This window comes from Bos taurus, chromosome 18 (assembly GCF_002263795.3).
Source record: "Bos taurus isolate L1 Dominette 01449 registration number 42190680 breed Hereford chromosome 18, ARS-UCD2.0, whole genome shotgun sequence".
NCBI classification, from domain to species: domain Eukaryota; kingdom Metazoa; phylum Chordata; class Mammalia; order Artiodactyla; family Bovidae; genus Bos; species Bos taurus.
The window spans coordinates 49,505,927-49,532,103 of record NC_037345.1 but is presented as its reverse complement, the minus strand read 5'-3'; the positions used below and the strand labels follow the sequence as shown (position 1 = coordinate 49,532,103).

General features: G+C 40.4%; 1 protein-coding gene across 1 annotated transcript; it reads right to left on the bottom strand.

The window, feature by feature from the left end:
• Nucleotides 1-10,779: 10,779 nt before the first annotated feature.
• LOC100140085 (zinc finger protein 546-like) lies at nucleotides 10,780-26,171 on the bottom strand. The gene is given in 4 exon segments (XM_015458098.3): nucleotides 10,780-17,167; nucleotides 17,170-17,819; nucleotides 20,154-20,256; nucleotides 25,984-26,171. Coding segments are annotated over 2 exon segments (1,797 nt in total). The 5' UTR covers nucleotides 17,504-17,819; nucleotides 20,154-20,256; nucleotides 25,984-26,171; the 3' UTR covers nucleotides 10,780-15,704.
• Between the last annotated feature and the right edge of the window lie 6 nt (nucleotides 26,172-26,177).

The window sequence follows — 26,177 nt, the reverse complement described above, 5'->3', positions numbered from 1 at the left end:
AAGGGGTGGTTTAAGGCTGATGTGGGCATTGAAGCTCAATTCTCTTAAGACTCGAGCAACCAGATTGGTTGTGGTGGTGTTTCTTGATATTGAGAAACTGGGGAATTTTTTGGGTGTAAAGATAGTGTGCATTCTTTTTCGTACATGGAATGTGTTATGTCTCTAAGGCGTCTACATTATGCACATGTCTAGTCATAGATCACACACATGTGGATATGAGTAGGGCTGCCAACAACATATGTTGGTGATAGAAGCTTTTGTTGTTGTTAGTCACTAGTGGTGTCTGACTCTTTGCAACCTCATGGACTGTAGCCCACCAGGCTTGTCTGTCCATGGGATTTCTCAGGCAATACTGGAGTGGGTTGCCATTTCCTCCTCCAGGGGATTCTCCTGGATCGAGGGTTGAACTCACATCTCCTGCATTAGCAGGTGGATTCTTACCACTGAGCCACCCAGGAAGCCCAATAGGAGCTTTGGTAGTGTTGAAATAAGAGAAGAAAAAAAACTGAGGGTGGAGAGAATACGCCTGAGACCTAGTAACAAGTGGGGCTTCCCTGGCAGCTCAGAATCTGCCTGCAGAGTGGGAAATCTGGGTTTGATGCCTGGGTCAGGAGAAGGGAATGACTACCCACCCCAGTATTCTTGCCTAGAGAATTCCATGGACAGAGGAGCCTGGCAGATTACAGTCCATGGGGTCATGAAGACGACAGGACTGAGCAACTGACACACACATGTTAATAACAAGTAAGCTTCATTTGAAGATCAGGCCCTTTCCGGTGGTCCAGGAGTTAAGACTCTGCCTACCAATGCAGGGGGCACAGGTCCCATCCCTGGTCAGAGAACTGAGGTCCCACGTGTTGCAGGGTGTAGCCAAAAATGAAAAAAAAAAGATCAGATAGAGAAGGTGGAGCTCCACTTTCAGTTCCTTCTTTCATTTATTCATTCATTTTATCCAGAATATTCAATGATTCCTTACTGTATGTCAGTCATTTTATAGGTGATATTGGATATAGTAATACATATGACAAGAAAAAACAACAGTCCTTATGGAATTTACATTCTACTGGAATTGACTGAAAATGTTAAATAAACAGTTAACAGATAACTGAAATACTGTAGTATTTCAGTTTGTGGTTAAGTGCTCTGTTGAAAAGTATTGGATAGGAGAGGGAGAAGGAATGCCCCGAATGATTCAGCTTTTAAAAAATATTTATTTGTTTACTTGCTGGGTCTTATTTCAGCACGAGGGATCTTCAGTCTTCATTACAGCATTCAAACTCTTAGCTGTGGCATGTGATCTAGTTCCCTATTGTTGAGTTGCTTAATTGTGTCCGACTCTTTTCACCAGGCTTTCCTGTCCTTCACTGTCTCCCAGAGTTTGCTCAAATTCATGTTCATTGAGTTGGTGATGCCATCCAACCATCTCATCCTCTGTCCCTTCCTTCTTCTCTTGCCCTCAATCATTCCCAACATCAGTCTTTTCCAATGAGTCGGCTCTGGTGGTCAAAGTATTGAACTCTTAGCTTCAGCATCAGTCCTTCCAATGAATATTCAGGGATCAGCCCAGGCTCCCTTCACTGGGAGTGCAGAGTCTTAGTCACTGGACTACCAGGGAAGTCTTAGGGATTCAGTTCTAAATACTCTGGTCAGGAGGTCCCTCCCTGAAACGGTGGTTTTGAAGAGTCTGGAATGACTTGAGGAAGGAAGTAATGTGTATAATCCATGATGTAAAGGGTGAGAGACTGAGGAAGGACCACTATTGGTGTGTTGAACCAAGGTGGCTGCAGGGAGACAAGAAAGAGCAAGTGGTAGGCGTTAAAGGGCCAGCTTATGTGTAGTGCTGTAGGTAGTATAACTGTTTTGACTTTTATCCTAAAAGAGAAAGGAAACCATCAGAGGGTTTTGAGTAGAGGAATGCGATGATCTGATTTTTAAACAAAGGATGATGGTATATTCCCCCCTATTCTTACAATAGCAGTTTTATTATAGTGAATGCAACTGGAAGATATGGAAGATATATGTGGTGTAAAGTATGTGTCTGTGAGGCGTACCCAGAGCTTCCATGCTTCCATTATTTTATTTATTTTATTTTTGGCTGCTTGCTCAGGCTTTTTCTCTCCTTGCAGCTGGGGAAGTTACTCTCTAGTCACGGGCTTCTCACCGCAGCGACTTCTCTTGTTGCAGAGCATGGGCTCAGTAGTTGCAGCTCCTGGGCTCTAGAGTTTAGGCTCAACAGTTGTGGTGCACAGGCTTAGTTGCTCCTGAGCATGTGTAATCTTCCTGGGTCAGGGATTGAACCCATGTCTCCTGCATTGGCAGGCGAATTCTTTACCAATGAGGGAAGCCGCTATTTTTATTTACTATTATTTAAAATATATGTATAGTTAATGGCTGCACCAGGTCTTAGTTGCAGCACACGGGATCTTTGATAGTTGCATTGCACAGGTGGGATCAATTTAGTTGCATTCAGACTCCTAGCTGTGGCATGTGGGATCTAATTCCCTGACCAGGGATGGAACCCGGGGCCCCTGAATTGCCGGCTTGCAGGCTTAGCCACGGGACCACCAAGGGGAGTCCCAATTGTGCTTGGTTTTATACCATATCAATTTAGCTGAGTTAGACCATGGTTCCAAGAGCTCCCTTCAGGAATGGTTTCCTGTTAGGCTTGGTCAGGGGCACGTTTGTGCCATATTTACAAGTTGGAAGAGAAGCAGTGCCATATGTTCTGAAGGGCAGTGCTCCACGTTGCTGATCATCTGCTGGCTCGCCCTGCTGGCTCATGCCAGGTGCCCTCCTTCAGCTCCTCCTAGTGCTAGGCCAGCTGTGTGTGCTGTCCACGGCAGGGTGCCAACTTCCTCAGTCACTCAAGTTGTAGAACTTGGAGGTTGCGAGACCCCAGCCAGGTTCCACTTTGTCTTCACTCCTTCCTACTTCACATCCAGCGTTCATACCCTGATGGCCGTCCACCGCCGCCCCCACCCTCTCCCCACAGTAACCTCGGCCCACCGCTAGAGGCAGCAGCAGCCCGTCCTCACCAGCACCAGCTCTTGCAACTTCAAAAGGTGTGATTAAAAAAAAATTTTTTTTTTGCAGGTGGGCACCCTGGGGGCATGTGGGATCTCACTTCCCCGGCCAAGGATCAAACCTGCGTCCACTTGCTATGGAAGTGCAGAGTCCTAATTACCAGATCTCCTTCTTTTGAAAATTAATTAAATTGGAGGATAGTTGCTTTACAATGTTGTGTTAGTTTCTGCTGTAAAACAAAATCAATCAGCTCTAAGCATACGTATATCCCCTCCCTTCTGAGTCTCCCTCCCACCTCGCCTGTCCTTCACCGCCCTCTCGGTCATCACAGAGCAGCAAGCTGAGCTCTGTGTTATACGGCAGCTTCCCGCTAGCTGTCTGTTTCACACGTGATCGTGTGTATGTGTCAAAACTATTCTCTCAGTTCATCACACCTTCCCCTTTGCCTGCCGTGTCCACAAGTCTGTTCTCTACATTCGTGTCTCTATTCCTGCCCTGCAAATAGGTTCGTCTGTACCATTTTTTCTGGATTCTGCATATATGCGTTAATATATATTTGTTTTTCTCTTTCTGACTTACTTCTCTCTGTATGACAGACTCAGGTTCATCCACATTTCTACGAATGACGCGGTTTCATTCCTTTTTATGGCTAATATTCCACGGTGTAATAGACGCACCACGTCTTCTTTATCCATTCATCTGTCATTGGACATTCACGTTGTTTCCATGTCTTGGCCACTGTAGACAGTTCTGCAATGAATATTGTGGTACACGTGCCCTTTTGAATTATGGTTTTCCCAGGGTATGTGCCCAGAAGTGGGATTGCTGGGTCATAAGGTAGTTCTAGTTTTAGTTTTTTAAGGAACCTCCATGCTGTTCTCCACAGTAGCTGTATCAGTTTGCATTCCCACCAACAGTGCGAGAGGGTTCCCTTTTCTCACACCCTCTCCAGCATTTATTGTTTGTAGGGTTTTTGGATGATGGCCATTCCAGTTGGTATGAGTAATACCTCATTGTAGTTTTGATTTGCATTTCTCTAATAATTTGTGATGCTGAGCATCTTTTCATGTGCCTCTTGGCCATCTGTATGTCTTCTTTGGAGAGATGTCTATTTAGGTCTCCCACCCATTTTTTGATTGGGTTGTTTGTTTTTTTGATATTGAATTCCATGATCTGTCTGTATATTTTAGAGATTAATCCATTGTCCGTTGCTTCGTTTGCAAACATTTTCTACCATTTTGAGGGTTTTCTTTTCATCTTATTTATGGTTTCCTTTGCTTTTAAGTTTAATTAGGTCCTGTTTATTTTTTTTTGTTTGTTTTCATTTTCATTATCCTAAGAGGTGGATCAGAAAAGATCTTGCTGTTGTTTATGTCAGAGTGTTTTCCCTGTGTTTTCCTCTAAGAGTTTATAGTGTCCAGTCTTACATTTAGGTTTTTGTCCCATTCTGAGTTTATTTTTGTATATGGTGTTAGATGGTATTCTAATTTCATTCTTTTACATATAGCCATCCAGTTATCCCAGCACCACTTATCGAAGAGGCTTTTCTCCATTATATTAATATAGTCCAATATATTCTTACCTCCTTTGTCATTTAGGTGACCATAGATGCATGGGTTTATCTCTGGGCTTTCTCTCCTGTTCCATTGATTGATATGTCTATTTTTATGCCAGTATCATACTCTTAATTATTGTACCTTTGTAGTATAGCCTGAAGTCAGAGAACCTCATTCCCCCAGCTCTGTTTTTTTTTTTGTCTCAAGATTGCTTTGACTAATCAAGGTTTTTTGGGTGTCCATACAAATTAAAAATTTTTTGGTTCCAGTTCTGTGAAAAAAGCCATTGGTAATTTGATTGGGATTACATTGAATGTGTAGATTATCTTGGGTAGTATAGTCAATTTTAACAATATTGATTCTTTCAATCCAAGAACATGGGATATCTTTCTGTTTTTGTCATCTTCCTAACCTGTGCAATAAGGGAAGTGAAGGAAACAAAGGGAAATGAAAATGAAAAATGAACTTCATACATGTCTCAACTGTGTTTATAGAAAACTCTAAGTAACTTATCCAGCAGAGGGTAGACAGAATGAAAACCACAATCACGAAAACTAACCAAACTGATCACATGGACCACAGCCTTGTCTAGCTCAATGAAAGTATGAGCCATGCCACGTAGGGCCACCCAAGATGGACGTGTCATGGCAGAGAGTTCTGACAAAATGTGGTCCACTGGAGAAGGGAATGGCAAACCACTTCAGTATTCTTGCCTTGAGAGCCCCATGAATAGTATGAAAAGGCAAAAAGATAGGACACTGAAAGAGGAACTCCCCAGGTCAGTAGGTGCCCAATATGCTACAAGAGATCAGTGGAGAAATAACTCCAGAGGAATGAAGGGATGGAGCCAAAGCAAAAATAACACCTAGTTGTGGATGTGACGGGTGATGGAAGTAAAGTCCAATGCTGTAAAGAGCAATATTACATAGGAACCTGGAATATTAGGTCCATGAATCAAGGCAGATTCAGTCAGTTCAGTTCAGTCACTCAGTCGTGTCCGACTCTTTGTGACCCCATGAATCGCAGCATACCAGGCCTCCCTGTCCATCACCAACTCCCGGAGTTCACTCAAACTCACATCCATCGAGTCAGGGATGCCATCCAGCCATCTCATCCTCTGTCGTCCCCTTCTCCTCCTGCCCCCAATCCCTCCCAGCATCAGAGTCTTTTCCAGTGAGTCAACTCTTCGCATGAGGTGGCCAAAGCACTGGAGTTTCAGCTTTAGCATCAGTCCGTCCAAAGAACACCCAGGGCTGATCTCCTTTAGAATGGACTGGTTGGATCTCTTTGCAGTCCAAGGGACTCTCAGGAGTCTTTTCCAACACCACAGTTCAAAAGCATCAATTCTTCAGTGCTCAGCTTTCTTCACAGTCCAACTCTCACATCCATACATGACCACTGGAAAAACCATAGCCTTGACTAGATGGACCTTTGTTGGCAAAGTAATGTCTCTGCTTTTGAATATGCTATCTAGGTTGGTCATAACTTTCCTTCCAAGGAGTAAGCGTCTTTTAATTTCATGGCTGCAGTCACCATCTGCAGTGATTTTGGAGCCCCCCAAAATAAAGTCTGACACTGTTTCCACTGTTTCCCCATCTATTTGCCATGAAGTGATGGGACTGGATGCCATGATCTTCGTTTTCTGAATGTTGAGCTGTAAGCCAACTTCTTCACTCTCCTCTTTCATCAAGAGGCTTTTTAGTTCCTCTTCACTTTCTGCCATAAGGGTGGTGTCATCTGCATATCTGAGGCTATTGATATTTCTCCCAGCAATCTTGATTCCAGCTTGTGTTTCTTCCAGCCCAGCGTTTCGATTGGAAGTGGTCAAACAGGAGATGGTAAGAGTGAACATCGACGTTTTAGAAATCAGTGAACTAAAATGGACTGGAATGGGTGAATTTAACTCAGATGACCATTATATCTACTACTGTGGGCAAGAATCCCTTAGAAGAAATGGTGTAGCCATCATAATCAACAAAAGAACCCAAAAGGCAGTACTTGGATGCAATCTCAAAAATGACAGAATGATCTCTGTTCATTTCCAAGGCAAACCATTCAATATCACAGTAATCCATATCTATGCCCCAACCAGTAATGCTGAAGAAGCTGAAGTTGAACAGTTCTATGAAGACTGACAAAACCTTCTAGAATTAACACCCAAAAAAGATGTCCTCTTCATTATAGGGGACTGGAATGCAAAAGTAGGAAGTCAAGAGATACTTGCAGTTATAGGTAAATTTGGCCTTGTAGCACAAAATGAAGCAGGTCAAAGGCTAACAGAGTTTTGTCAAAAGAACACGCTGGTCATAGCAAATACCCTCTTTCAACTTCACAAGAGAAGACTTTACACATGGACATCACCAGATGGTTAATACCAAAATCAGACTGATTATATTCTTTGCAGCCAAAGATAGAGAAGCTCTATACAGTCAGCAAAAACAAAATCAGGAGCTGACTGTGGCTCAGATCATGAACTCCTTATTGCCAAATTCAGACTTAAATGGAAGCAAATAGGGAAAACCATTAGACCATTCAGGTATGACCTAAATCAAATCCCTTATGATTATTCAGTGGAAGTGACAAATAGATTCAAGGGATTAGATCTGATAGAGTGCCCGAAGAACTATGGATGGAGGTTCGTGACATTGTACAGGAGGCAGTGATCAAGATCATCCCCAAGAAAAAAATGCAAAAAGGCAAAATGGTTGTCTGATGAGGCCTTACAGATAGCTGAGAAAAGAAGAGAAGCAAAAGGCAAAGGAGAAAAGGAAAGATATACCCATTTGAATGCAGAGTTCCAAAGACTAGCAAGGAGAGATAAGAAAGCCTTCCTCAGTGATCAGTGCAAAGAAATAGAGGAAAACAATAGAATGGGAAAGACCAGAGATCTCTTCAAGAAAATTAGAGATACCAAGGGAACATTTCATGCAAAGATGGGCACAATAAAGGACAGAAATGGTATGGACCTAACAGAAGCAGAAGATATTAAGAAGAGGTGTCAAGAATACACAGAAGAACTATACAAAAAATATCTTTATGATCCAGATGACTACGATGGTGTGATCACTCACCTAGAGCCAGACATCCTGGAATGTGAAGTCAAGTGGGCCTTAGGAAGCACACTATGAACAAAGCTAGTGGAGGTGATGGAATTCCAGTTGAGCTATTTCAAATCCTAAAAGATGATGCTGTGAAAGTGCTGCACTCAAAATGCCAGTAGAGAACTCAGCAGTGGCCACAGAACTGGAAAAGGTCCATTTTCATTCCAATCCCAAAGAAAGGCAATGCCAAAGAATGTTCAAACTACCACACAGTTGCGCTCATCTCACACTCTAGCAAAGTAATGCTCAAAATCCTCCAAGCCAAGCTTCAACAGTATGTGAACTATGAACTTCCAGATGTTCAAGCTGGATTTAGGAAAGGCAGAGGAACCAGAGATCAAATTGCCAACATCCGCTGGATCATGGAAAAAGCAAGAGAGTTCCAGAAAAACATCTACTTTTGCTTTATTGACTATGCCAAAACCTTTGACTGTGTGGATCATGACAAACTGTGGAAAATTCTGAAAGAGATGGGAATACCAGACCACCTTAGCTGCCTCCTGAGAAATCTGTATGCAGGTCAAGAAGCAACAGTTAGAATTGGACGTGGAACAACAGACTGGTTCTAAATCAGGAAAGGAGTACATCAAGGCTATATATTGTCACCTTGCTTATTTAACTTATATGCAGAGGACATCATGCAGAACGCTGGGCTGGATGAAGCACAAGCTGGAATCAAGATTGCTGGGAGAAATATTAGTAACCTCAGATATGCAGATTACAACACCTTTATAGCAGAAATTGAAGAAGAACTAAAGAGCCTCTTGATGAAAGTGAAAGAGGAGACTGAAAAGTTGGCTTAAAGCTCAACATTCATAAAACTAAGATCATGGCATCCAGTCCCATCACTTCATGGCAAAAAGATGGGGAAACAATGGAAACAGTGACAGACTTTATTTTCTTGGGCTCCAAAATCACTGCAGACGGTGACTGCAGCAATGAAATTAAAAGACTCTTGCTCCTTTCTTCCGAAAAGCTATGACCAACATAGAAAGCATATTAAAAAGCAGAGACATTACTTTACCAACAAAGGTCCATCTAGTCAAGGCTATGGTTTTTCCAGTGGTCATGTATGGATGGGAGAGTTGGACTATAAAGAAAGCTGAGGGCTGAAGAATTGATGCTTTAGAATTGTGGTGTTGGAGAAGACTCTTGAGAGTCCCCTGGACTGCAAGGAGATCCAACCAGTCCATCCTAAAGGAAATCAGTCCTGAATATTCATTGGAAGGACTGATGCTGAAGCTGAAACTCCAATAGTTTGGCCACCTGATGCAAAGAAATCAGGAAAAGACCCTGAATCACTGGAAAAGACCCTGATGCTGGGAAAGATTGAAGGCGGGAGGAGAGGGGGACAACAGAGGATGAGATGGTTGGATGGCATCACCGGCACAATGGACATGAGTTTGAGTAGGCTATGGGAGTTGGTGATGGACAGGGAGGCCTGGTGTACTGCAGTCCATGGGATCATGAAGAGTTGGACACGACTGAGTGACTGAACTGAACTGAACTGAATTTATTAAAAAAAAAAACAAAACCTTCTAGATCTAACTGAATTTATGGCAAGGATATCAAATATGTATTAAATATATAAAAATTCATATTTTATAGATTGTTTATAGTTTTTAAAGAACAGTTAATTACAAATCTAAAACCTTATCAAAGAAAAATAAAACTATAATACTGCCTCACATATTGCTGGGGACCAGCCCCAGCTGATCCAGGGTATTCGAAGGAGAGACGGCCTAGGCGACTATTTATATGCTAATTAGAGATATAGAGAACAATAGAATGAGGATAGCTCAGGAAAATTCAGTGGAGAAAAGAAGCTGAGTAGCTTGGTTTACACGGGAGACCAATAAAACTTCAAGACAAGAAGTTTGCACCACTTACGTAGGCCGCAGGCGCCCTCTCGAATAGCGGAAGGTGACTCACCCTAGACACCTTCTCGAGTGGGTCTTAGAAGCCCAGGCATAATTAGTAAGCGTGGTGGGTTCCGCGCTCCAGATGGAGACTCAGCTGGAAGTTAAAGGGAAGAATGACATGGGGAGACCAAGCGTTGATGAACAAGGCCCGTAGCTTTATTTTTAACAGGGGCTTTTATACCCTAAGTTACACATAGAGGATAATAGGGGATGCAAAGTCAGCAGTCTTTGACCCTTATCAAAAACCAGGGTTTCTTTCCTGCAAATTTATCGTATACAAATGGTTTAGGTGATTTACATCATCTTCTGGCCAGAAGGCGTACTAACATTTTATGACTCTTGACAAGGACTTATCAACAAAGACTTATTTTCTCTAAGAGTAATTATTTTAAGGTTTGGCACCATCTTCCAAAGATAAAATTGCATTCCTATAGGGCGGATGTGTAATGGGCTTACAACAAAGAAAAGAATTTATTACCTTAAGGGTCTAAAGTTACTAACACCAAGGCCACTACTTATTTTTTTTTCTATATACCAACTATTAATTAATACACATTCAAGGATACAATTCAGGGGATGTGAAAACTTGGCAACAAGCATTGACTCATCAATGAAATCCTTTACTAGTTTATTCTGACAGTTTTTAACTCTCTGAGAGGCTCTAAGCTATTTGAATATCTTAAGCTTCCCGTGCCTCTGGAGGCTAGGAGACTGTAAACAATCGTATGCATAGCTGCAGGAGTCCGGGTACACTTGTCAGGCGAGTTAGAGAGCCATCTGAGGGGTTTGGATTTAAACACTCCTAATTGCCCAGGAACTTTATTAATTGGAGCTGTAAGTTAACTCTTTGACAGAGAGAGAGAGAGATGGTGGTAGGGGACAGCCCCCAGTAAAGTCAGAGGTGAGAGCACAAAGCAATAAAGTAGGCAGACTCTGGTTTTTTGGGGGAAAATGCTCGAGAAGTTCCGGGCGGACTCCTGAGGCTCGATCCCGCCTTTGCGTATGCTGAGCCTCCTTCCTCATGACCTTTGTCATGAGCAGAATGCCTCACCGGCTCCCCGCAACATATGATTATAGATGGAAACATTCTAAATAATATATTACCAAATGAACTTCAGCAGTATGAAAAAAATCACAGTATATTACAAGAATTGTTTAAAATTTAATTTTAAATAAAAACAAATCAAAGCACCAATAAACTTACATCAAGAAACAGATAGAAACAAATCAATACATCAATAAATTTAAGGTGAAAAACACAAGATTTTATCAATAGATAACAAAATGGTCTTGGACAAAATTCAGCAGTCACTAGCAAACAAAGTAGGTATTCTCTGCTGCTAAGTCACTTCAGTCGTGTCCAACTCTGTGCAACCCCATAGATGGCAGCCCACCAGGGCCCCCCGACCCCACCCCGTCCCTGGGATTCTCCAGGCAAGAACACTGGAGTGGGTTGCCATTTCCTTCTTCAATGCAGGAAAGTGAAAAGTGAAAGTGAAGTCGTTCAGTCATGTCCGACCCTCAGCAACCCCATGGACTGCAGCCTACCAGGCTCCTCTGCCCATGGGATTTTCCAGGCAAGAGTACTGGAGTGGGGTGCCATTGCCTTCTCCGAGGTATTCTCTGGTCCCCTACAAATACTGAAGGAAATTTATGGTCCCCTACAAATACTGAAGGAAATTATTTAGAGGCAACAAGGAGAATTTATCTCCAAATAGAGTGAACATTATAGTAAATGATTAAGTACTGGGACATTTCTAAATTCAGAGAAATTGATGACTGCAGTCCATCCTAAAGGAGATCAGTTCTGGGTGTTCATTGGGAGGACTGATGCTAAAGCTGAAACTCCAATACTCTGGCCACCTCATGCGAAGAGTTGACTCATTGGAAAAGACTCTGATGCTGGGAGGGATTGGGGGCAGGAGGAAAAGGGGACGACAGAGGATAAGATGGCTGGATGGCATCACTGACTCAATGGACATGAGTTTGAGTGAACTCCGGGAGTTAGTGATGGACAGGGAGGCCTGACGTGCTGTGATTCATGGGGTCGAAGAGTCAGACACGACTGAGTGACTGAACTGAACTGAACTGATTACCATAATACTCAACTTTGTTCTGAAGAGTCTATCATAAGAAGAAAAGTAAAGTAATAAGTATAAATATTAGAAAAAATTTATTATTATAGATTATACAATTTATAACTTGGAAATGTGTCTCATAAAAATAGGATAAGTGTTCAGTAGATAGATAACTAATGCTATATTTAAGATAGGAGAAAATGATTGCAAATGAAATATCCAGAATACCATTCAAGCCTATTAGAAAACAAACAACAGAACAACAATAATGGAGAAAGTTAAGAACAGGAAATTCAAAGTAAAGAAATAATGACTGGCTGAGAAACACATTTGAAAAGTGATCAACTGAAATTGAAATTTATCAAAACATTTAGTAAAGCTTATACCTAATATGAAGCTGTAGGAAAACTCAATAGGAGTCTAAGAGAACAACTAGACAATATCTAGTAGAATTGGAAGTGTATTTAATCTATGATCAATTTAGCAATATCTAACATAAGTGAAAGAATATATAATGTACCAACAGTTCTACTTTTCCATGTGTACAATTAAAGAAATTCCAGTTCACACAAACCAGTGGTCACAGACAAGGATATATCTGAAACTGAAAAATTGTTAAACCTAAACACTAAAAAATAAGAGGTTTAAATACATCATGATATGTCCATATAAAAAACTAGATCAAATAAGTGTTTAATTTTGTAGAAAGTATCAGCCCTACATTTAAAGCACAAGCAGTTGACTGCAGAGGAAGATATGAGCAACAGAGAAACACACCATGCATTTCCTTTCTCAACATAGGTAAGCACTTGCCGTGGTTATCTGGACTGTCCATCTTGAGGGTCACTCTTCTTCAGTTATTGAAAGGTTGTTGTTGAATCACGCGAAGACACCGGGATTCTTGGCCCCCGAAGGAGAAGAATTCAATCCGGGGCCAGAGACGAGGCCTGATCGCTCAGAGCTTTTGTGTAATAAAGTTTTATTAAAGTATAAAGGAGATAGAGAAAGCTTCTGACATAGGCATCAGAAGTGGGTAGAAAGAGTACCCGCTTGCTAGTGTTAACAATGAGGTTATATAATCCAAAGAATATCTGGAGGTTGTAAAGACCTCATCAGACCTACTCCCATAATTTACATTTTAAGATAACACTGTCCTCAGGCAAGATACATCCTTGTAAAGACCAGGTCTACTCCCATAATTAACATTTTAAGATAACAGAAGGTTGAATCCAAAGACTGTCCTTAGGCAGGATACATTATTGTTATATAATCCTAAGGAATGTGGAGAAAGAAAAAAAGTTTGTCCTTTCTTCCTCCTTGAGAATTCCAGACCCCTCTCTCCTTGGGGACCCCTAGACTCCTTATCAACCTGCCTAGGAACTGACTCTCTCATTATGGAAGCATTTCCCATGTGGGTTCACATCCTGAAGATATTAGGTGTTGTGAATGAGACTTCCTTAGTAAAGTTTAAGAAACAATAGGATAAACAAAGCTAAGCAAATTTTCTTTATTGTAGGCCTCTCAAGTCTTTAATTGTATGATACTGAGCATTTTTTTCTTAGAAGGGGTTTATTATTTAGACGTTCGTAAGTGACCACAGAACATTTCCCCAGTACCATTAAATACTACTATTCCCAGAGACATTCTTTTAGATACGTTGGCTTAAGGCACTGGTTATCTCTGCAGTATTACAGATATGGTACTATTGATAATCTCCTTCAGTGTGAAGTTACATAGTGATTGAGTAGGAGGCAGTCTTTTTTCTTAGGAGTTGCATGATATATAGAGAGGTGAAATGTTATGATGGCTATATGCATGCTTATTCACTCAGTCATGTTCAACTCTTTACGACCAGGTGGACTGTGACCCACCAGGCTCCTCTGTCCATGGAATTCTCCTGGCAAGAATACTGGAGTGGGTTGCAATTCCCTTCTCCAAGGGATCTTCCCAACCCAGAGATTGAATCTGGATCTCCTGCATTACAGGAAGGTTCTTTACTGTTTGAGCCACCAGGGACGCTCCATGATGTCTAATGTCTGTATTTATACTCAGACACTACAGTAAAAAAATGTCAAAAATTATACAAAGCAAATCAGAGAACATATTAACAATCATTGATTCTAGAGAGGCCATTATATTATTCACTGCATTTTTCTTTTATTTTTCCAAATAGACAGTGGTCTTTTCATTGTTAGTTTCTAATTTATCATGAATTTGGAGCAGAAAAAGCAGACAGTAACATGTCTGCTTTATGGATTATAAAAGAAAAAGCATTACAGCACTCCCAGATTCTTCAAAAGCTTTCTCTCGTAATCTCCACATTTATCAACTCTAGAGATTTCTTTCTCACATTAGTTTTTGGAAATGACTTCTTAATTTTAGAAGTGAAAGTTTATTTTACTAGACTTTATCCATAATTAATTATTTAAGTAAACAAAATGAAAATCAGTGAGTTTTTAAAAATTCCTTATATTCACAGGGTCTTCCTCTCACATGAATTTACTAATATCACTGAAAGTAATAATTATTGAACACATTCTCTTCTAAAGTTCTTTTAAAATTAAAATTTCATCCTTAGAAAAGTATTATTGCTGCTAAGTTGCTTCAGTCGTGTCCGACTCTGTGCAACCCCATAGACGTCAGCCCACCAGGCTCCCCCATCCCTGGGATTCTCCAGGCAAGAACACTGGAGTGGGTTGCCATTTCCTTCTCCAATGCATGAAAGTGAAAAGTGAAAGTGAAGTCGCTCAGTCGTGTCTGACTCTTAGCAACCCCATGGACTGCAGCCCACCAGGCTCCTCAGTCCATGGGATTTTCCAGGCAAGAGTACTGGAGTGGGTTGCCAGTATTTTTAGGTAGGTACTATAATCACCACTTTAAAACTGAGGCACAGAGGGGAAGAGCACCTTGCCAATACCACACAGGCAGCAATGGAATTATGAGAACTCTAGTAAAAATTTGCCATGGCTAAAGTCTTCTCCCACATCTGTCATATTAACAGAATTCTTTTCTGTTGTAATGCTGTATAAAGTGTGGTCCGTGTACTTATGCTGGTCCACAGATTGTTTGCTTCTGGTCTGCAATGAGTTAAGGTACAGACACTGAGAGCAAATATTTATAGAGTTATTCACAGAAAGATGACAGGGCCAATTTATGTCTGTTAAATCCAATAACAAAAATTGGGGGAACTTCCCTGGTGGTCTAGCAGTTAAGAATCCATAAGCCAATGCAGGGTACATGGGTTCAATCCTGGTCCAGGAAGATTCCACATGCTGTGGGATAACTAAGCCTATGTGCCACAACTACAGCCCATGCTCTGTAAGAAGAGAAGTCACTGCAATGAGAAGCCCATGCACCAAAACTACAAAGAGTAGCCCCCTCTTGCTGCAACTAGAGAAAGCCCTCATGCAACAATGAAGATCCACCACAACCAAAAATAAATATATTTTTTAAAGTAGTAAAATAAATTGGGGGCTTTCGTTTTGTATGTTTGTTTTTCTTTCAGTTTTATTTATCTGGTAATCCAATGTCATTGTGCCTTTTAAAAGTACTGGTCAACAACAATTTTTGTGGGGAGGTGGTATCCTTCATCTTGATTTGAGATGCACTGCAGCAGTATCATTCTCTACAGTTAACCAAGACTGGGTGATGCTTTAATTCATTCAGCTCTTTAAATCAATATATGTAGTATAAAACTATTTCTGTTAACTTTTAAGCATGAAGCAAAGGGGATTACCACATGTTCCCTAACAAGTAAAATTTTTAATTATGAATTCTCTGTTGTTATAAAAAGCATTTTCTAAAGGTCACTGTATCCTCTGTAGGGACTTCCCTGGTAGCTCAGATGGTAAAGAATCCACTTGCAATGCAGGAGTTGTGGGTCAGGAAGATCCCCTGGAGAGCAAATGGCAACCCACTCCAATATTCTTACCTGAGAAATCTCATGGACAGAAGAGCCTGGCAGGCTAGTCCATGGGGTCACAAAAGAGTCAGACACAACTTAGCAACCAATCAATATCCTCTTTACATTATGCATAGCGATTCCTCACTAAGGTCATTTCTCTGATGTAAAGTGAGTTGATCACTACGAATAAAAGCCTTCCCACATTCTTTACATTTATAGGGTTTTTCGCCAGTATGAATTCTGTGATGTCGTATAAGTTCTGATTTAACACTAAAGGCTTTCCCACATTCTTTACATTTATAGGGTTTTTCACCGGTATGAATCGTGTGATGTCGAGTAAGTTCTGCTTGAAGACGGAAGGCACCCCCACATTCTTTACACCCATAAGGTTTCTCACCAGTATGAAGTCTAAAATGTTGAGTAAGATGATACTGGCGACTAAAGGCCTTTCCACATTCCTTACATTCATATGGAATCTCACCAGTGTGAATTCTTTGATGTAAGGTAAGTTGATAACTACAAATAAAAGCATTCCCACATTTGTCGCATATGTAGGGTTTCTCCCCAGTGTGGATTCTGTGATGTTGAGTAAGATGATAGTGCCGACTAAAGGTCTTCCCACATTCGTTACATTCATAAGGTTTCTCACCAGTATGAATTCTCTGATGTTGAGTAAGATGATTGCTATGGATAAAGGCTTTCCCACATTCCTGACATTTATAGGGCTTTTCACCAGTATGAATTCTGTGATGCTGAGTGAGTTCTGTTTGAAAGCGAAAGGCCTTTCCACATTCTTTACATACATAGGGTTTTTAACCGGTATGAATTTTATAATGTCGAGTAAGATTGTAGCGACGACTGAAAATCTTTCCACATTCTTTGCACTCGTAGGTGTTGTCATTGGTGTGAATTCGCTGGTGTGAAATAAGTTGACTGCTATGAATAAAGGCCTTCCCACATTTCTTGCATTCATAGGGTTTTTCACAAGTATGAATTCTGTGATGTCTGGTAAGTTCTGCTTGAAGGCGAAAGGCCTTCCCACATTCTTTACATCCATAGGGTTTCTCACCAGTATGAATTCTGTGATGTTGAGTAAGATGATAGAGACTACTGAAGGTTTTCCCACATTCCTTACATTCATAGGGAATCTCACCAGTATGAACCCTCAGATGTAAAGTCAGCTGATAGCCACAAATAAAGGCCTTCCCACAGTCCTTACATTCATAGGGTTTCTCTCCAGTATGAATTCTACAATGCCGAGTCAGTTCTGTTTGGAGACCAAAGGTTTTTCCACATTCTTTACATTCGTAGGGTTTCTCACCAGTATGAATTCTATGATGTCGAATAAGTTCTGCATGAAAACTAAAGGACTTATCACAATCTTTACATTCATAGGGTTTGTCACCAGTATGAATTTTCTGATGTTGAACAAGGTATGAACCATGACTGAAGGCCTTCCCACAGTCATTACATTTATAAGGTTTTACACCAGTATGAATTTTCTGATGTTGACTAATATGTCGTTGTACCCTAAAGGTCTTTCCACAAATTTTACATTCATAAGGCCTCTCACCAGTATGAATTTTTGATGTTCAGTAAGCTGATAATGAAGTCTACAGGTCTTCCCACATTCCTTACATTCATAAGGTTTCTTCCCAGCATGAATTGTCTGATGTACTCTAAGGTCTCAAACACGACTAAAGGCCTTCCCACATTCTTTGCACTCATAGGGTTTCACACCAGAATGTATTCTCTGATGTTCAGTAAGGTGATAATGAAGCCTAAAGGTCTTCCCACAATTGTTACATTCATGGGGTCTCTCCCCAGCATGAATTGTCTGATGTACTCTAAGGTCCCCCACACGACAAAAGGCTTTCCCACATTCCTTGCATTTATAGGGTCTCTCACCAGAATTCATACTGGTTGTTGTATGACAACTGACTGTTGTCTAAAAGCCTTCCTACATTCCTTACATTCATATGATTTCTCTATAGCATGAATTTTCTCATGTAGAGGAAGAGCTATACATTTTTGGGTTATCATTTGACTAGCACATCTCATTTGATTTCCTTCTTGTCTCTCAAACTCATGTTAACACTGCAAATCACTTCTGAAAATGGTGTCCTCATGGATAGAAGCTTGACTTTCATCCACTGTCTGCAACTGAAACAAATATATTCCACAAATATCCTTTTCTGGAAATAACTTCTTGGTGAAATACTTAGACTCCAAATCTGGACAAAAAAAAGAAGGAAACAAGTGCTGTGATGTGATTGTTCTATGTTGGGGGTAGAATAAGGGGTTGCATCTTATAGTTAAAATAAAAGACAAACTAAGAATAACACAGATTAGAAGTTGAGTTTTAGAGCACAAGTCGGCAAACTTTTTCTGTAAAGAGCCAGATAGTAAAAGTTTTAGCCTTTATAGGACATACAGTCTTTGTGACAATTACCCAGCTCAGCCATTATAAGCTCAAAGGGAGCCTTAGACAGCATATAATTGAATAAGTGTAGCTATGTTGTAATACTACATATGGTGTATGGACACAGAAATTTGAATTTTGTAAAATTTTTGCTTCACAAAATATTCTTCTGATTTTTTTCCAAACACTAAAAATGTAAAAACCAGTTTTAACCTTATAGCCATTCAAAAGCAGATGGTAAGCTGTTTGTCTGCTGGATCCCGATTTAAAGAACTCTATGGCAGAAAGTGAAGAGGAACTAAAAAGCCTCTTGATGAAAGTGAAAGAGGAGAGTAAAAAAGTTGGCTTAAAACTCAACATTCAGAAAACGAAGATCATGGCATCTGGTCCCATCACTTCATGGCAAATAGATGGGGAAACAGTGGAAACAGTGTCAGACTTTATTTTTTGGGGCTCCAAAATCACTGCAGATGGTGACTGCAGCCGTGAAATTAAAAGACGCTTACTCCTCGTAAGAAAAGTTATGACCAACCTAGATAGCATAGTCAAAAGCAGAGACATTACTTTGATAACAAAGGTCTGTCTAGTCAAGGCCATGGTTTTTCCAGTGGTCATGTATGGATGTGAGAGTTGAACTGTGAAGAAAGCTGAGTGCTGAAGAATTGATGCTTTTGAACTGTGGTGTTGGAGAAGACTCTTGAGAATCCCTTGGACTGCAAGGAGATCCAACCAGTCCATTCTAAAGGAGATCAGCCCTGGGATTTCTTTGGAAGGAATGATGCTAAAGCTGAAACTCCAGTACTTTGGCCACGTCATGCGAAGAGTTGACTCATTGGAAAAGACTCTGATGCTGGGAGGGATCGGGGGCAGGAGGAGAAGGGGACGACAGAGGATGAGATGGCTGGATGGCATCACTGAATCGATGGACGTGAGTCTGAGTGAACTCTGGGAGTTGGTGATGGACAGGGAGACCTGGCGTGCTGCGATTCATGGGGTCGCAAAGAGTCAGACACGACTGAATGACTGAACTGAAGTTGTAATGCAATTTGAAAGAAGGCAAAAGGCTTCAGAAAATGATGTGATGCTAAAAGAGGGTAAAATAAGTGATTGGATGAACAAATTGAGTCAGTGGTCCCCCTACTTAGGATGAATGTAGGGGAGTTCCTTATGTATACTGCTTTTTGGGCAACAACCCAAAGGAATGAAAATCTATAGGAACAACTTCTGAATGTCTTTATTTTTAATCTTTTTCATCAGATGATTCTGATGCAGATCACTTTGAGAATCTGTACATAATTTTTTCCCCAAAGGTTTCTCTTCAATCTCTTAGAATAAAATTCAGATAAATTATCACAGATAAAAACATATCACCACCATATTGCCTTGCTTCTCTGTACAGGTCATCTTCTTTACTACAACATGTAGGAATCTATATCAATGGTACTTAAACTTGGGCACAGTCTTGCTTCCAAGTAAGTTGGAAGTATGTATAAAATAATTTTATGCAATGGAGAAAAGAATAGAAGTGTAAATATAGAAGAGGACTTGGAAACACAGATTAAATGGTTGTCAATGGGGAAAAGAGAAGGCAGTTCCCTCTTTGAAATGGGAGGAAAATAGAAGAGAAGTGAAATAATTTTAAAAAATTAAAAAAAAAAAAGAACTTTCTGCAAAGATGGATATCTTATATATTTACATTCTCCAGTATGGTAGCTACTAGCCACATGAGGCTCTCAAGACCTTCTACCTCCCCTATTTGGCCTCTGTAGTCCTATGACCATGAATCCATCTAAATATGAATATTCTTCAATGGCCTTTTCAATTTTATCAAATGCTATTTTGACCTATAGGACTTTGCAGGTGGCGCAGTGCTAAAGAATCCACCTGCTGGTGCAGGAGGCATAAGAGATGTGGATGTGACCCATGGGTGGGAAAGATCCCCTGGAGTAGGAAATGGCAACTCACTCTGGCATTCTTGCCTAGAAAATTCCATGGACAGAGGAGTCTGGGGGCTACAGCCCATAGGGTCACAAAGAGTCAGACAGGACTGAGTGCATACACACACACACACACACACACACACACACTTTGACCTAGAGTTTAATGTAAATGTAACCAAGTCTAAATTAAGTCATTTTGAACTTACGGTTTTTGTTTCTTGTAAGTCATTGTGGCATTTCTTTCTTGTGAGCAGGATGTTCCACTCCTAAGCCAGACATGATTACTTTATTGGAGCAAGAGAAAGAGCCCTGGATGATAATGAGAGAAGGAACAGGAAGTTGGTTCACAGGTGAGTGATGGCAGATCAGCCAAGGGGGATGCCATCACACCCTCTGGGTCAGAAAGACACATGGCCCTGAGATGAAGGCTCCTTTCAAAGGCCCAAGACCCAGGGGAAAAGGCCTGATTTCTGGGAAAACATTAAAAACATTTTCTATTCAAAGAATTCTGAGGGAGAACTTGGAAGTATTTTTGAAGACAATATTTTTCTTCTGGGCTTCCCAGGTGACTCAGTGGTAGAGAATCCTTCTGCCGCTTCAGGAGACATGGGTTTGATCCCTAATGGGGCAGATCCCCTGGAGAAAGAAATGTCAACCCACTCTAGTATTCTTGACTGGAAAATCCCATGGACAGAGGAGCCTGGTGGGCTATAGTCCATGGTGTCACAAAAGAGTCAGACATGACTTAATGACTAAACAGTAACAAGAAATTTTTCTTTTACTAAAATAAAAACAACAAAAATAATACTGCATACTAGGCATCCTTGCAAGCTCTTATATATATTAATTCATTTAATTCTCACAAGAGTGCCCTAAGGTAATAATAGCCCCATTTACACTGATAAAAGCATAACACATGGAAGGAGTAACAGCTGGTGAGTGACAGAGTATTTGAACCCAGACCATAGGGCTCCAGAGTCTGTGTCCTCAATGCCTTTCTGTACTGCCTTTAAAAGCAGAACAGACCTTCTATATTGTATTAGTTTTGCCAAATATCATAATGAATCTGCCACAGGTATACATGTGTTCCCCATCCTGAACCCTCCTCCCTCCTCCCTCCCCATACCATCCCTCTGGGTCATCCCAGTGCACTAGCCCCAAGCATCCAGTATCGTGCATCGAACCTGGACTGGCAACTCGTTTCATACATGATATTTTACATGTTTCAATGCCATTCTCCCAAATCTTCCCACCCTCTCCCTCTCCCACAGAGTCCATAAGACTGTTCTATACATCAGTGTCTCTTTTGCTGTCTCGTACACAGGGTTATTGTTACCATCTTTCTAAATTCCATATATATGTGTTAGTATGCTGTATTGGTGTTTTTCCTTCTGGCTTACTTCACTCTGTATAATAGGCTCCAGTTTCATCCACCTCATTAGAACTGATTCAAATGTATTCTTTTTAATGGCTGAGTAATACTCCATTGTGTAGAAAGTTCTACTGCACAGAGCTGATATGAATCACACAGCCTAAATTTCATTTTTCACCAGAGTTCCCCTAAACTCAGAATAAACTGGTCAAAAGCTGACAGAGGTTGCTAGAGAAATACTATCTCCTTTCTATGAACTCCCAAGAAATGTGACCTGAGTATCTCTAGAGGCTTTATTACCTCCTTGTGGTCTAGTCGCTTAGTCGTGTCCAACTCTTTTCGACCCCATGGACTGTAGCCCATCAGGCTCCTCTGTTCATGGTCTTTCCCAGGCAAGAATACTGGAATGGGTTGCCATTTCCTTCTCCTGGGGATCTTCCGAACCCAGAGATCAAACTCACATCTTCTGCATTGCAGGAAGATTCTTTACCACTGAGCCACCAGGGAAGCCCTTATTACCCCTTATTACCTCCTATCTCATGCTAATTCTGTCTATTTTGACTTTATATTATTTGCCCTATTATAAGAAACTTAAGGATAGTGACTGTGTTTCAATGCTTGTATTCCTCTAACTACTATCATAAGATTCAGCATCCTGTGACCCCTAATGTCTGTTATTCAACCACAATTCCATTTTTAGGCAGTTTTTCTTAGCACACTAAGATACATGTGCAAGATGTTTATCATATAACAACTTAGAATAACCAACTGTTAGAAAAATAAATAGCTACAGGAGGCAACAGGTTGAATAAATTATGGTCAGTTTTTTACCCCGCTTTGAACTTTTTATTTTGCTTTGGGGTATAGCTGATTAACAATGTTATAATAGTTTCAGGTGAACAGTGAAGGGACTCAGCCATACATATACATAGATCCCTTCTATCCCAAAGCCCCTCCCATCCAGGCTGCCACATAACATTGAGTAGAGTTCTATATACAGTGGGTCCTTGTTTGTTATCCATTTTAAATATAAAATTATGGTCAGTTTTGATGGCACACTACAACAGACTGGTTCCAAATAGGAAAAGGAGTACATCAAGGCTGTATATTGTCACCCTGCTTATTTAACTAATATGCAGAATACATCATGACAAACACTGGGCTGGAAGAAGCACAAACTGGAATCAAGACTGCCGGGAGAAATAGCAATAACCTCAGATATGCAGATGATACCACCCTTATGGCAGAAAGTGAAGAAGAACTAAAAAGCCTCTTGATGAAAGTGAAAGAGGAGAGTGAAAAAGTTGGCTTAAAGCTCAACATTCAGAAAACGAAGATCATGGCATCTGGTCCCATTACTTCATGGGAAATAGATGGGGAAACAGTGGAAACAGTGTCAGACTTTATTTTTCTGGGCTCCAAAATCACTACAGATGGTGACTGCAGCCATGAAATTAAAAGGCACTTACTCCTTGGAAGGAAAGTTATGACCAACCTAGATAGCATATTAAAAAGCAGAGACATTACTTTGCTAACAAAGGTCTGTCTAGTCAAGGCTATGGTTTTTCCAGTAGTCATGTATGGATGTGAGAGTTGGACTGTGAAGAAAGCTGAGTGCCGAAGAATTGATGCTTTAACAACTGTGGTGTTGGAGAAGACTCTTGAGAGTCCCTGGGACTGCAAGGAGATCCAACCAGTCCATCCTAAAGGAGATCAGCCCTGGGATTTCTTTGGAAGGAATGATGCTAAAGCTGAAACTCCAGTACTTTGGCCACGTCATGCGAAGAGCTGACTCATTGGAAAAGACTCTGATGCTGGGAGGGATTGGGGGCAGGAGGAGAAGGGGACGACAGAGGATGAGATGGCTGGATGGCATCACTGAATCGATGGACGTGAGTCTGAGTGAACTCCGGGAGTTGGTGATGGACAGGGAGGCCTGGCGTGCTGCAGTTCATGGGGTCACAAAGAGTTAGACACAACTGAGCGACTGAACTGAACTGAAGGCCCTTATTAATACTGATTATACTGGCCCATATTTAATGTTGGAGAAGGATATTCATGATGAATTACTAACTGATACAGGAAAATTAAACAAATATGGGAAATTCTCTGAGTGTCCAGTGGTTGGGGCTAGGTGCTTTCACTGTTTAGGGCCAAGGTTTGATACCTGGTGGGGAAACAGATACTGCAAGCCGAGTGGTGCAGCCAGGAAAAAAAAAAAGGATGTACAATTAAGGGAGAGATTATAATGTCATTCATAACACAGACTCTGTTGTTGACTTTCAGGATGTAAGTCCTAATCTGACAGCTGCCAACTTTCAGTTAGTTTATTGACAAACTAGGGATAAGAACAGTACCAGTCTCCTACAGTTGTCATGAAGATTGGGATATTACATAGCATTTAGTGCATGTAATTGCTAAATAAGTTAGATGGTATTGTTATGAAATTATTTTCTACTTTCTGTTTTTATAGTAAAATTTGAGTCTCATGCCCACTTTTTTTAATAATGATATTTTACATATTCTAGAGGCAAGGCTTAAAAGTGCTAAGCAGATCTCTCCTCATCCTTGCTGCTACAAAAGAAGAGACACCATTCTTCAACATAAAGCTGATAAAGAGAACCTAATAAGGCATTAAATGGAGAATGTTAATAAGAGGTTCAATCTTAGTCTCCTGCCCTACGTAAAGATTTACATTAATATTTATAGTTGTTACCATTTTATTCTGTTTTCTACTATTATAAACCTGTGTTCCAAAATGTTGTTTGCATTTAAAGATACTTGGACTAGAGAGGTTATTACTGTGTCCTGTTAAAGCAATTTAATTTTTTTAATATTTATTTATTTAGGCTGTGCTGGGTCTTAGTTGCAGCATGTGGGATCTAGTTCCCTGACCAGAGATTGAACCTGGGCTCCATGAATTGAGAGCATGGAGTCTTAGCCACTGGACCACCAGCAAAGTCCCAAAATCAACCAAAGAAGTTTAATCCTGAAGGGCTATCTTATTTGGTAAATTGTGCCAATAATTATTTGATTTATATTTGTTTTTTTAATATTTATATTTATAAATTATATATAAATATATATATATAAATATATTTATAAATTATATATATATAATTTATATTTATAAATCAAATAATATATTGATTTATATAATACAAATTTGGAGGTATAAATACTTGGAAAGTTTATGAAGCTTCACTGACGTGTTCCTCTTCTTTCTATATTCATGGAGATATAAGAAACCTCTGCTTTGGTAGAATTACTTTTTCCAAATAAGAGTTGTGGAATCTGTGTCCTTTGAACGTTTCATTAGAACAGTTTCTGTTCTGCATACACATGCACACACACACACACACACACACACACACACATACAGGTTCACAGAAAAAAAATTTTGCTAAAATAAACCTCCCCAAAATATTAATCATGATGCCAGGGCTATTTTAACTTTCTTTTTTACAAGTCCCTCATGTAATATAACTGAATAACTTTTTGAAAAAAATAAGTATCAATTCCATAATATTAAGTATACAACAAATCTATATCCAATTAAAAATATTTGAAAATCTTGGAAGCAAATCTGTTTAATATATGTGGGAATAGTAAGGGAATCAGTATGACCATTATAAATAAAGACTAACAACTCTTGGGAGAAGGCAATGGCAACCCACTCCAGAACTCTTGCCTGGAAAATCCCTGGACGGAGGAGCCTGGTAGGCTGCAGTCCATGGGGTCGCTAAGAGTCGGACACGACTGAGCGACTTCACTTTCGCTTTTCACTTTCATGCATTGGAGAAGGAAATGGCAACCCGCTCTAGTGTTCTTGCCTGGAGAATCCCAGGGACGGGGAGCCTGGTGGGCTGCCATCTATGGGGTCACACAGAGCCGGAAACGACTGAAGTGACTTAGCAGCAGCAACAACTCTTGAAGATTCTTCTTCAATACAATAAGACCTTTTCACAGACAAAATTCTCCTCTGCATGAACATATCAGGTGAGGGGCATCTGCAAACTAAATAAGAAAATGTGGGCAAAGCAGACAGTGTTTGGTTTGTTTCCCCTTTCTCTACTGAATAACCAATTGAAATATCACTTTGGATATAACCCTTATAAAATATCTCTGAATCCCAATAATAGTAAATGAAATTCATATAAAATTTAAAATTTGAGTATTATTGTACATCACAATGAATATTACTTTACTCATATGCACATTTTTTTCTTTTGACAAACTTTTTATAAGCAAGTCTCAACCCATCAATTCCCTGGAAAAAAATCCTACACATGATGACACAGATTTCCATCACATTCCTCCTCTAAACACCTTAAAAAGCATATGCCCATGTCACTGACACCAATCAGACCACCTCTGATCTTGCCTCACTTTTAAATTGAGGTTCTGCAGGACAGCAATGATGTGATTCCACTTAAATATTCATCTCATTTGCTTTATTAAACAAAGTTGTAACTTTAGACTCCAGGATATATATTTACTATTACAAAAAGTGAATGAGAGGGTGACCCATCTGTATGGCCCCTCATTTACTGGGAAGGAAGAATAGGCCTAGAATAGGCCACTGACATTTCAGGAAAAGAAAAGCAAATGTTTGTACTAAAAACAAAAACGCATTTATGAACAAAGAGAAAGTAGAAGCTCACCTGATCTGCACTTTTAGATGGGGAAATTTTTTTCCTTTCTCTTCAGGATCCTTTTTGCGAAAACTGGCAGGACTGGGGAAGAAGGAAATCATGAGACACCAAGCCTTTCTTAGAGCACAGCCAGACGCATAATGTCCCCTCCAGGGCCACATCAGCTCTACCTCATGCCTGTGACCAGATGGGAGCCTGTCTCT